Here is a 13,720-nt window from a genome sequence, read left to right on the forward strand (position 1 = left end):
TAATGAAATACATGGGCTTGATTCTTTATTCGCCTGAGTCACTCCATTACCTCCAGTGCTTTAAGGAAATTGCTGCAAGAGTAGAATCAGGCCCTTAATGGTTTGCCAGCTCTCGTCTGGACAATAGTCACAGAAATTTATATTTAGTTCCACGAGAACAGTACATTAGATATCCTTAAGTGTTCTATGAAGCAGGACTTTCCTGACTATTCTGACAAAACCACCAGCATGTGTAGTAACTGGAGCTTTGAACAAATATTGCAGTTATGATTTACAGTACAATTGCCAGTCTTCCTGCTTCATCTTTGGCGGCTGCTTACTCCGGCTGTCATTTTTAGCTCCGCAGATTCTATCTGCTTTGGCCTCTTCCACAAACACTGGATTCACTGGAGTGTGTTGCAGGCCACACAGCTCTCAAACAACGAAGCATTTGTGTTCGTTTTCCTATGTTTTATCTTTGCGATTCTACTATTTAGGTCACTATCTGTTGCTTCCAGCTTCTCGTTCCTGACAAATTGTAGCTCTTTTAAGGCTTAAAAAACTATAATCAATGAATTAATCGATGTTATGCCTCTGGGCATAAAGGTCTAGATGTAATATGTGGTACATATAGCATAAGATTACATTGCTATTCCTGAACTGCAACCCCAGGATTAATTGTGCCTTATAGGCCAAAATTTGAAGAGCTGTTGGATTCTGGCCTCTCTGAAAATCTGATACAACTAACAAAATAGAAACCCAATGTTACTACATTTCTGAAATGCTTTAAACACGATCCCTCACCAGCATGAACTCGAGAGGTGTGAACGTATGTATGTATATCCCACAACACATGTTTTTAGATACAGATAAGGAGAATAATGATGAACAGATCCTTCACCATACCATATCTGCCTTTCCTAAAATAAAACAATCCACCACAGGTTTTACTTGAAAAAGATAATGCTTGGATTTTAGTAAGTAACACCATTCATCGTGCAGTGCTTCAGTATCTGTGGAATAAAGATTGTACTCAGGTATGGGGATATACAGGAATTCCATTTACATTTAAACATAAGCTCACTGATTGCTCTGCTCATGTAAAAAATTACTGTGCTCTGAATGAAACGAAGATGAGTGCTTAAGCAAACAGTCATAAATTAATTTATAATGAGACATTACAGTCATAATTTAATTTAGAATGTATTTAAGATTGTTGCTACTATTTGTATAGGTCTTTTTTGCCTGGAGGAAGATGTGACTTCACAGTGAAATGTCAGCTATTGAAATACCAAACTTCTTATGCGTACATGTGTATTAATTGATTAAAATGGTGTAGATAATGAAGCTCTGCTGTCTACTGCAAGCAGACAAAAGCTCGTGTGATTGAGGCACGTGCAGTATCAGTGAGTCACCAAGAACTTACCAGGAAGCATGAGGGATGCCGAGTATAACCTGTAAAATAACCTGTAACATCTGTGGGGTCGTGAGGCTGCTGCCCAACTCCCCGCCGTGGTGGCGAGGAGAGGGAACGCGGCACAAGAGTGAGGAGCAGCGCTGCAGCTTCTGCACTTCTCTGGAGCCGCTGGCTGCCCACGCACAGCAGAGCAGCTCGATATCACATCCCTCATGTATCTCATGGCCACTTCTGTTGATGTAGAGCTAAGCACGCTAAGTAGTTCAGGCACCCAACATCTGAACTGCCCTCTCTGCGTCACCCTGAGAGCGCCTGCAATGGCTTAACGCCTCACCTGTGTCCCTCGGGGTAGGAGCCATCTCTAGATACGCCCCTGCTGCGTTGCTGCCTTTTATATCCAGATGTTCCAGAGTTAGGCAAAGGTTAAACTCCTCAAGTCTGCGCCGCTGCCCTGTCTGCTGGGGCAGGGCCGTGTCCAGCGCCCGCTGACGCCAGCGTGATGGGAAGAGGTGAAGGGTAAGGCTGGCACATCGAGCAAAGGCACTCGCAAGAAAGAAGTTGCGTGCTGTGCACTCTTTCAGTACACGTGTAGCTGGACAGCTTATTTTTCATTAGATTTCTTCTAAATCTTCTGGATGTTTCTGACCAATCAGTATGAATATATATATTTTTTTTTTAAGACAAAAATTCCTAGCTGGTGGAATTATATTTTTGATATTGTAGAGGTGGTTTTTCTTCGTAACTGTTTCTAAGCCCTGATGAATCTTACTTCTCCCTGCATTGACTCCACCAATGAAACTATACGTATTTCTCTAAGCTTTTTACTTTTATGAAAATTGCCTAATAAATATTGCATAGTAGTGGTTTAATTTTAACACAAGAAATTAATTATATGTTTATAACTGTGTCAAGTCACAAAAAGAGGTAACTGTTCAATTTGTGAACTGAGAGATGGTATGGTAGGGCATTGGGGATAGTCAGGGTGTGACCAAAAATATCTTAGTAGTTTGTCTCAACATCAGTTAAGAAACCATGATCCCAAGAACTTATGATTTTTATTTGGAAATTAATGTTTAAGAAAAACCACATTACAGGCTTGATGTGTAACATCTATGCTAAAAATAGGGGTTTATAAAAAGTAAAATAAAAATCAAAGCTCCTCTGTTGTGATTAGTTTAACAGGGGAGGGCAATGAATGCATTTGCCATAAACTGTCAGAATTAATGTGTTCCACACTGATCAGCAAACAGATGCTTTAAATAAGGTTAAGCAGCACATAGGAAGTACTTGGGTAAGTGACAGCCGTTGGTCAAAAAGTAGTTTGTGTCTTCCTCCAACAGGAAGGTTTGCAAAGGGGACACCCGTGGTCATGTTTTATGTGGGCAGCTCCAGGGCCTTTCTGTCCTGGGCGCTGACAAAGTCAGAATCACCTGCAAGAGCAAGAAGCTGGTTTTAAACTTTTTGTGTGCTCCAGGGCACATAGTGGCCAGCATGTAGGATGGATCATTTCATTTGCTGAGCCATAATGTGCTTAGTCTGTGTTTCATGTTATGTTTCTACTATTTATCCCAATTTCAACCCTCTTTAAAAATCAGTCCTTTTGCATCAGAGAATAAAACCTTCCTAAAAAAATGCTCTCCAGCTCCCACAACAGTTCCTTCCTTTCCAGTTAGCTCATCTTCTCAAATTTGAAGTATAATGAACCATTTTATCCTTGAAAACAAAAATTATCCTGGTTCCTTTACAGAATTATTTCTGGAGAAATATCCCAGGGAAGGAAGGGTTGATAAGCTGAACACTGTCCTAGCAAAAGCGTAATTTTTATCTTTCTCAATAAGATTTGACATTCTTATGTGTCAGTGCCTTAAAAGCCAGTTTTGTAACTCTCATATTTAATGCTGATAGTAGAAGCCTTTTTTCATTGCCCCTTTCTTGGCTAACAGTGCATCTGGCAAGTTACCCTATAGTTTAGATTTTCCTAGAACACCACAAGCGTATCCCTCAGGTACACAGATCAAACTGCATTCTTAGGATAAATACAATTTTTGCGACAGCCACTATTTAGGGTTTATACTTATTTGTCATATGCAAATCTTCTGTCTCATGAACTGTTTGAACACTGCCAGCAGAGGCTTGACAACATAAGAGAGAGTCATGCTGTTGCATGTTATATTATCTGTTTAGGGTATTATTATGCTGAAGTTCTTTGAAAAGCTGAAAACCTTTTTTTCTGGGTTAATTTTCAGCCAGATCAGTGAACTGATCCAACTCATCACATATTGCACAACGGCTGGAGCTGGCAGGACAGGGAGCTGCAGCCACAGAACGTAAGTGATACAGTAATACTCACTGGGCACCAGCACAGCCTTTGGTGAACGCGCGGATTTCATTTCATGATCAACCATCTAGCACCAAGAGTGGTGGTTAATCCAAAAGCAAATTCACTAGTTTGAAAAACAGTTGTCGATGGTTTTGATTGCAGGGTGACAATAAAACCCTGGCAGATGTATTGCTAACCTCCTCTTCCCCAGTTTTCCCTTCAGCCCCTCCCTCTCCCCCCTTCCCACTAAGGACAGGTGATCAGGAGGGAAAGAAGGACAGAGAGAAGAGAGTTGGAAAAATAAAAAATCTTTTACTAATGCTACTAATAAGGATAGAGAAAATAATACAAAATATACAAAACCAATCTTGAAAGTCCCGGCAACTGCAGAACCGGCACCCGAAGTCCTGGACTGGACTCTGCAGCCAACCGGAACTGGATTCAGTCTGTCACTAGGCCTCAGTTCGCAGGGATGACTAGCAAGGTCCTCTCCTAATGTCGGCCATAAGCAAAAACAGATGAAAAGGGAAGGGACGAGATCCTCATGATCTCCCACTTTTATATGAAGTATTCATGTGAATGGAATGTTATACACAGTTGGTCACTTTCTTGGTCACCTGTTTCTCGTTGCCCCTCTCAGAAGATGTGAATCTGTCCTTATCAAGAACTTCGCATTCCATTGCTATGTTTACCAAAACATGTATCTGGTTCTCCAGGAAAATGCAGCTAATATGAAGGCTTTAGCTGACAGGCAAATTCACTAAAAGAGAAACTTGTTTTTAACAAAACCAGGACACCAGTGTAGTTAAGTGTTTCAGGACTCAACTGCAGATGGTTGTGTGTAGAACCAGTCCCTCCACCAACGATTTCTAGTTCAATTGGATCAAATTGTCACCACTACAGGCACAGATTTGAGGTGTGGAATAACTGGGTGAATTACCAAGAGAGAAAGTTAAGGTAAAATCCATATAGAATTCCCATTTCGCTCCTTTTTTTATAGTATAGTGATTTCCAGAACAGACTAGAAAAATGTAAAAAAGTTTAATGATGATTTACAAATATACAATACTTACATTTTTAGGAGTTACAAAAATGGCACATACTGCAGAAACCAAAAGCTTCCTCTAACCTTTGGTACATTTCAGAGTTATTTATTTACAAAGAAAAATTACAGTCACTTTTCATAGTGTCACATGTTTACATATAAGCATTTCTCAGTTGAAAAATATCTCGCAGCTTACCCACAGGCAGTTTTTGCAGTTTGAGCTCTGCACCCATCTATCACATCAAAAATTCTATCAGCCCCTGTTAAGCTGACATGACATTGCATTTTTATGTTTTAACAGCCTTTAGTTTGAAAAATACGTAGCACGCATAAGGCTGAAGTGATTCACGACTGTGAGATTTCACCTGGTGTATTTTATAAAATGACATAAGCTGCTTTTTTTAATTAGCTTGGTAACACATTTAGAGAAAGGAGGTCCAGTTTTGTTAGCTGGAGTATTTCCAGCTCTCCATGAAGGGAATTAAAAAAAAAAGATAAACTGTCCTTTCCAAGATGTTTTTTTCACCTTATTAAACTTTTATATTAAATTATTCCTTCACTATGTACAATTCTTACCTAAGGTAATAGAGACAAACCGATCACACTTTCCAAATCCTGTCCATTTCCACTAGTTTCCCAATGTTGGATGCTTTCTAGACTGTACTTTCTTTAAACCAAAACTTAAAACATTTCTACCCAAGAGCAGACATTAGTATTTCTTAGTCTCTGTGTACTTGTGGGGCTTCTTATAGATGAAAATATTTGCAACAAGAGAAACAGAGCCAAAACACAGTCTGTTTTTGACATCTTCTACTTACGTGTGTTTACAAACGCTTTCATGCTCTGATGATTTTTAGACAATAATTTTTCAACACATAACAGTGCATGAACTCAATACAGGCTTCATGGTGCTGAACGTAATTTGGGACTACACTGTAACAACTGGTAGGTTTTAATTAAGACTAAACACCACCAGAGTTTTAGTTATGGTTCAGGTCGAGATTTTTTTTTAAGTACAGAAATAGAAAAAGCTTGATGTCAGTAGATGTCAACAGAGTTTAAATGTGTCTGCCAGCATTACATTATTTCCTTCCCAAAAACTTACTCCATAGACAAAATAAACTCCAAATCAAGTATCTTTAAGGGACGCCTGCATTCTGGATTTTCTTCGGGCAAGAGCTTCTTGCTTTTTTCGTTCAATCTCTTCTTGAGAACATTTTCTGGTTTTCTGTTCCACCACAGACGCTGTAAATAAAAAAAAACATGTATTAGGAGCCTTCAAGTTTGTTCAATATGTATTTTAACTTATCTGTTTGCAATGTTTGAAGATCTATGGCAAGAGCACACTATTCTGACACGACAGGCACCCAAGTTAAAAATGGCTCATCTATCCTGTCCCCGAGGCAGAAAGGGGGATAAGATGCATGACCTTTGTAGTGCTACCGATTACGACCTCCCAATGAAAATACAGGGATGCAGACATTTGCTTCGAGGAAATTTTACTTGGCTGCCCTTCAAGTGAACCTTGTGACATCAGGAGTCAACCTAGGAGATGGCAATGGGTTAAGAACATTAAGGCTATCAGAGTGAAAAGGGCTCTACAATTTACTGAGTTAGGCAGAGATATGGGCACGGAGATGGTATAGACACAGGGGTCAGATATAGTACAGGTGTCGCGCAAATAAAACCAGAAAGGTTGAAAAAAGGTCAAAAGTAGCAATAAAAATTGGCGAAGGAGACAAGAACATGATAGCTAAGTGTAATATTTTATATGTTGTGTTACAGAACTATAAATTGCCATACAATAAAATCTTGACCTCGCCGGAACCAACAGGAGGACTCCCATCATTCTGAACATGTCAAGAATGTTACCATTTTTATACACCCATTTCCAATTAATGTGTTTTTAAGAAGTAGTCCTTCAAACTGGATGAATAAAACAAAGGGCCTCTGCTTCTTAAAAAACAGGGTGTCCATGAAAAATTACTTAAGAGTTTTTGAAAGGATCACTTAACATCCATCTTTTTGTTATAGCGATGTCCTTTCACCAAAAATTTAAGATGATGGTTGTTGTTGATCTGTATGAAAATCTATGCTGTTCTTTTTCATTCCTTTATTCTCTAGAACATTCCACAGAATGACTAGGTATTTTTCCCCTCCCTTCCCCCTTAACAGCCAGAATTTCTACTTTCCATTTATTTGCTTCTTTGCAGAGCACAAAACAGAGATAAAATACTGATTTTTCAAATAATGCTGGCTGATAGTTTGCAGGAATTTATTTTTGTTGCTTTATTAACGGTGCTTCCTGAAAACTGAGGTTGATATAGTACACTCTAAAGGCACGTTTTATCAAAATTAATATTGATTAAAACTTCACCGAGTCATGAGATCAAGTTAAAAAAAAAAAAACAAACACTTGATTTGTTTTACATTTCCCCAGCAAGTAACAGCAGTGCATGGAAAATCACAGACCATTGCTTGATGATGGAAAAGTGACTGACCTTCCCTCTAGATGAAAGGAAATGTTAGTGTTTAGACTGATAATATTTCACTGGCAATTTTAGCCACAGAACAAACAACAGTACAGGCCGAGGTTTCAGAAGCATTGAATGGTTTGAGGTTCCAGCTTCTGGGTGTACCATAATAAAAAGAAATGAGCATTTTGTATCACCTGCTGCTGTCTTCCCCTGCCCCACCCTTAGCTGGGGTTTTACAAATCATGGCTAAGTTATTTTGAAACATTTTTCAAAATGAACTGTAAATTAAAGCACAGATTCACGCTACAACATTTACTATGTATCAAAATAGTAGTTTTTTTAAGTAGCAATTTAACAATATGGTATGCAGATTGCTGCCATCAGCCTTATATTTGATCTTAGCGATTCTGAGTGTCTATGGAGAGTGAGCGTGAAATATGAAAATAGGAAACATTAAGTTCTTAACTACAGGGGTTCAAGAGATGTCAGGACAATTTTATTTTGGAGAAAATAACCTCCAGATTCTCCCTAGAACATTGGCCAACACCTAACCTGAATGGATGAATATTGAAGCCTATTGTAAGTCGCAATACAGTACAAATTTCCCCTTTGACATTCTGATTACGGTAAGAAAGCAAACAAAACCAGTGTAACAGTGACACCATAAAGACAAATACCTGATGTATTTGGCACTGCAAAAGACTCTGAAAGGTGCCTCTTGAAAGGTGGTTTCTTATTGTCGAGCTTGCTGTGCAAAGTCACATTCACCTGGTTCTTGCTTCCTTCCAAACCCTGTGTGGTAATTCCAGTGCCAGAATGACTCCCGGGCTTTTCAGAGCCTACATGAAGTGCACTCTGAGAACTGTTAGTCTTTCGGAACTTAAACTTTGAAGGCATAAGTGATGTTTTGTTACCAGAACTGTTATTTGGCATCTTTCCAGTATTATACAAAAGACCTGGGCTGTCTGTTTTGCTACTGGAAGAGTTTACTGCATTAACAGGACTTACTTCAAAACCAGTCTCTCCTGTTGGCACAGAATTTGACCGGTACCATTTTCCCGAAACAGCGTTTGTGGTACCTTCAGAAGCAGCCTGATGACAGTTTTTAGACAGTGTGTATTTACACTCCGTACCCAAGATCACAGTTCGAGGACTCGAGATGTTTTTACAGTTCACGGCATGACTTGTGGCCAGCCCACGTGTCGCCTTTGATGAATTCCTACAGGAATCGTTCAGTAAGAAAGTGTCCTGTTTTGCATTTGGTTTTTGTGCCAAATGGAGATCAGGTAGCCCTTGTTTGGATGCTGGGAAGCTGTTAACAGCGTTTGGTCTGGAATTAATACTGGCTCCTTGAATAGTTTTAGCTCTTTCGTTTCCTTGTTTAACATCCTGGCTCTGAGTCTGCTTTTCTATATCATCACATACCTGATACAACAATTCATCATCCTCACAGTTTGCATCCCAAAGACTATTGGATTCACAAAACATGTCTAATACCTCATCAGAGAATTTCGGCTCATTCCAGTCATCAAATGACAGAGGACGCTTATTTGATATTTCAACTTGATTTAAGTGACCTGTATTAGCTTGGTTAACCACTTTTGTAAGATCCTTAGACTTCATATTGGTAGAATCACTGGATGATTGACAGAAAACATTGTTTGTGTTATTCCCAGGTTTTTCAATCCATTGTCTATGAGGATTGGATCTTGAAGGAAAAAAAGGCAGAGGGTCACTTTTAGGCTGAATAGTTTCATTTCCATTCTTCACTTCAGATTGCGTTGAAACAGGAATATAGTTCAAATTACTGTTTTGGGCACTTTTGCAAATAGAACTTATTTTATCTGGCTTAATGTCACATTTGCCATGAGAAGCTATGGTCTCTGAGTTTTCTGTCCTACATGGTTTTTGTAAAGAAAGAGGTTTTACATTTCGTGTGTTTTTACCAGAATGTTTCAAAGGTGAAAACTGCACACTGTTGGATTTGTGTACACTCCCCAAACAAGTTCCTGAATTGCCACTACTTCTTTCCTTTGTTGTGCCACCATCACTGAAACCACACACTGATGGATTTGTAGGAAGTGCTGGTGCTTCTTCAGTACTTATCAATTCAGGATGTTGGGTTATTTGCATCACAAAAGAGTCATCTGCCAAAAAATCTGTATCCCAGTCATCAAAGTCATCATTAACTACTCCAGCAAGCTTACTGGAGACCACCAATTGTGTCTTCAGAGAAGAAGGATTTTTTTTTGTCAACGGGTGAGTATCAGGTTTTGGCAAAGTCCGTTTCACACTTCCTGGTGCACACAGAGTATCTCTGTGATGTGTCTCCAGATTACCACATTGCATGTCTTTAACTTGCTTGGGAAGGTGTTCCTCTTCCAAGGTGCTTTTATTTTCATGGCAACTAGCATTTAAAGAAACATCTGACAGTCCTTGGCTCAGCTGTCCACTACACTTCTGGGTAGAACAGTCAAAAAGAGCACGAAGGGCTATTTCAGCCTCAAGGTCTACAGGCTTTTGACTGCTCAACTGACAGGGGTCTGCAGCGGCGATGCCCGTGCTCTGTGCTACTGGTTTCAGGGACAGACCAGTATCTATTTCAGAAACTTCACCAAAGAGTGATTTCAGGTTCTTCGTATTTGCTTCATCTTTAGAGTTATTTAAAGACTCTGGAGCGGTCCGGATGAAGTCACGACCAAGCTTCTCTTGTTCCTGAACAGCATCTAGCTCTACTAGATTTTTATCAAATTCCTTAGCCAATTTCATGAGTTCCTCTTCAGGATTTTTAATTTTAAGATCCCTAGGTTAAAAAAAAATACAGAAAATAAAGTCAGACCTACTGAGAAAGTTTAGCCAAGCTCAATAACGCTACTATAGGAGCTGTTCCTTCTCTAGTTTAACTACTACAGAGAATATGACTGAATCCCACCATTTTCAATGCACAGTCAGCATGCAATCTTTTTGATAATTCTGAAGAAATACCCCATTAAGAGGAGATATCGAGCCCAAAGTTAAAAGCATTCTGCATGCTACTGCACAATTACATACATAAAGGAACAACACATACCCATTTTCATTGAAAAACAGCTGTGATGGGCAAGAAAAAAAAATTGTTAACTTACCTTGTACAAGTTAACTTTGTCCTCGCTCGCACTTTTACTACGGCAGGTGTACAGGGAATAGCATCCTCACCAATCCATGTCCCTAAAAGGGAGCCTTCGTTACAGGCTGCTTTGTCATCCTGAATGATGAGATTTATAATGATTAGCAATTTAATTTCAGATGAAGACTGGACTAGACACACACCTTGCATTAGTTAAAGTTGCTAAACCAATTAAACTGGATCAAATCTGTTGAGAGCCACAGATAAGAGAGGAACCAATACAAGCTAAGCGAGATCACTGTGACATTGTCTACTGAGAGTCGATCGCTTAAATTATATTGATTTAAAACAGGAACTTCAATTAAAATAACTGAATTTTTCTTTAGTGCTCAAATCTAATACTCTGTTTACTTCAGGTTTACACATAATCTGCAATACTCACGTTACAAGCTGTGATCTAGTTTACTTTAGTGTATTACTAAGGAGCTAGTTGAGATGCTCTGTCTTTATCCACTTAAAGCAGCATTAACAGATCAGAGAATGTGAAAGAAATCGTATTCTGTACGCTTCCAGGAAAAAAATCTGACTTCTTCCATTACAGCTCATTTATACAAGGAGCCTTTAAACAGAAATAAGTGAAGTTTAGAAACTCAATGAAGTTCAGGCTTGGATTCTGAAATTTAAGGAGATAAAATACTGCAGTGGTAAATTGTCTGGAAAGCCAGAGCCATGGGACGTGGGACATTACTGCATGTAAGCCAGCAAAAGTTATTTGAACTTTACTAACTACCAGAATAGTTTTGGGTAGGTTTTCTTCTTTTTAATTTTTTTTGGTTTAAGAACACGAACAACAGATAGTTGCAAATCCTGATATTATTTACATTTATGACAGGGCTGTAATCATTTAAAAGGAAGTGGCATCCTTTATCAATGATTTTCCAACTCTGAACTATAATTTCTCACAAATATGCTGAACAGTGAATATGTTTTAAATGCCCCAGTCAAATAAGCAGGCATATTTTGCCAGCTAAATACTACAGAACTGTTTTAGGAACGACATGTTCTCTTCTTGTGCTTAATAAAAAACAAACAATAAGCCAACACTCTTCTTTTAACTTTCCAGGCTGTGGACATCAAGTTCACAGCAAAAGGGAGATACCAAGAGATAGATCTTAGGGTAAAAAGGCAAATTATTTAGAATAATGAAGCAATGTTAGTATGTTTATATTATTCTGGAGTCTCCCTCTCATTTGAGTCTTGTTCTTGTACTTCAGCAGTCATTCAAGGCCATCCAAAATGTTTAAAAACAACTGCCAAGTACATCCAGTATGTAAAGAAACTCTTACCTTTTAACAGATGAGTGATTAAGGATAAAAAACCACAACAGTATTCCTAAGATCAGGGGCAATAACTTAAATTCCTAAAGTAAAACTTCCTAAAATGGAGCTGGTGCAAGTCAAGTCCACTTTTAATATGTTGTTTTTTACAGCATCTGTGACTCATTAAGAGCAACCAATCAAATGCTATGCTTATGATTTTAACTCAATCCAGTTTTATTGAACATGTTCCTAGTTGTCTACACACCCAGTTCTTACCATGAGCCTACCGTATCTAAAACTGAACCTTCACTAAGGCTGCAGCACTATGCTGTTTGATCACTGCATATACAGAGCGTTGTTTTAGAGAGTAACAATTACCTGAGGAGCAATACGATTAACAATTTCTGAAATTTCTACTGCGCATCTACTGGTAGACTGTTTGGGTTTTCCATTGCCTATGAAAACAAACAAAAAATCTTCTTAAAAACTGCAAAATGATTCAATTTATAAAGCGCAGTACATCTCGAATAATTCAAATACATGTGCTAAAATCTGAGGTTGATTCAGAATTGAAGAATTTATGGGGTTTTAACAAAAACAAAAGCAAACAATCATGGTAACACAAAGGGACCTTTTTTAAAGAAATTAGATAACTTCTAATACACTTCCACTGCATGCTTTAAACAAGCACCCTGAAGTCTGGGTTCTGTTAATATTACCTAGTCTCTGTGTAATTGGTGAATGAGGATCCCAAAAGATTTCTTGCTGTATATCGGTGTCATTAACAGGAGAGCTGAAAACAGGTATTCGGGATTTCCTACTCAACGATCTCTTGGGTGTTTTATGTAAACATGATTCTGTGTAAAGAGAAAGAGTATCCTTATTAAAAACCACAAATAAAAGGCCAAAATAACTTAGAACATGTAACAGGACAAGACACAAAGATGCTTTAGGAACTTTAAGAATAAAAATCAAGTGTGCACTCATCAACATTTGTTTGCTTCCGAGAGGACTGTTGTTTACAACTACAGATTTAATGAAGATGATTCTCCCCTTGTCAGGTGCATCACTACAGAGATAACAGAGCTTTACATGACAGTGACAGCTGTATGCTCAGCATCTGATGGTAACGAGAACTGTCAGTCCTCCTACTTGAGGGGGTATTGACTTCCGCTTACCTTAAAGGAAAAACTATGGATCCTATATGGGAGAATATTTTGTGTTCTTGCTCCATGTCTTTCACACAGACTCTGATTTGGGTCAGAACTTTAATGGGCCCCAAAACCGATCTGGGTCACAACCCACTTCTGTCTACCCCCTCCTCCACTGGGCCGTTAAAGGCAGAGCTGAGCTGCTCAAAGCCACCTGCAGCCGTCCCAGCCCAGCGGGTGAACCAACACACCGCGTGAAGCTCCACTGGCCACTCCTGCCCTTCAGACGTGACGCTGCAGGTGGGGAACCCTACAGAAATAATTGTAAAAGATGCGATGACTACGTGAGAGGCATCTTAGGAAACGCTTTGCGCTGGATGCTCCGCACTGCCGGGGTTTATCAGAGATCAGCACCCTCAGCCCGCTCCTCATGGCTCCGGGACACGGGGAGCGCCCTCCCAGGGACGGGGGTGACACCCCCCAGGCCCCTCCTCACACGACAGGCCGCTCCAGGCCTCACCGCCGCTCCGGGGCGGGCGGGCAGGGCCGGACCCCCCAGGGCCGCTCCCGCCGTACCTGCAGCGCCGCGCCCCGCCGCTGCTTCCCGCGACGGCGACGGCCGGGCCGCGGGAGGCGCCTCCCCCGCGGGCAGGCCTGGGCCCGCACCGCCTTCCGCCGCCTCCTCATCCTCCTCTGCGGGGGGCTCCGCCGGCCGCCGCCGGGTGAGCTGCTCCTCACCGCCGCTCCGCCTTCTCAGGGCGGCGGCCCGCAGGCAGGGCCCCTTCCGCCGGCTACCGGGCATGGCGTGCGCTGCAGCGGCACCGCCGCGTCCCTCCCGCCGCCGCCATTTTGCCGGGGAACCCACCGCGCCACAGCCGATTGGCAGCCGCCGCGCCGCCTCGAGCT

At 40.5% G+C, this 13,720-nt stretch overlaps 1 protein-coding gene across 1 annotated transcript; it reads right to left on the minus strand.

Annotated features, from left to right (window-relative positions):
- Positions 1-4,008: 4,008 nt before the first annotated feature.
- ETAA1 (ETAA1 activator of ATR kinase) lies at positions 4,009-13,677 on the minus strand. The gene is made up of 6 exons (XM_082049265.1): positions 13,391-13,677; positions 12,383-12,520; positions 12,042-12,118; positions 10,364-10,482; positions 7,916-10,041; positions 4,009-6,006 (listed from the first exon to the last, which is right to left on the minus strand). The coding sequence occupies exons 1-6, from the start codon at positions 13,614-13,616 to the stop codon at positions 5,891-5,893; spliced, it is 2,802 nt and encodes a 933-aa protein (XP_081905391.1). The 5' UTR covers positions 13,617-13,677; the 3' UTR covers positions 4,009-5,890.
- Positions 13,678-13,720: the final 43 nt, after the last annotated feature.

This window comes from Streptopelia decaocto (genome assembly GCF_964273445.1).
Source record: "Streptopelia decaocto genome assembly, chromosome: 3".
In the NCBI taxonomy this organism is placed as follows: Eukaryota; Metazoa; Chordata; class Aves; order Columbiformes; family Columbidae; genus Streptopelia; species Streptopelia decaocto.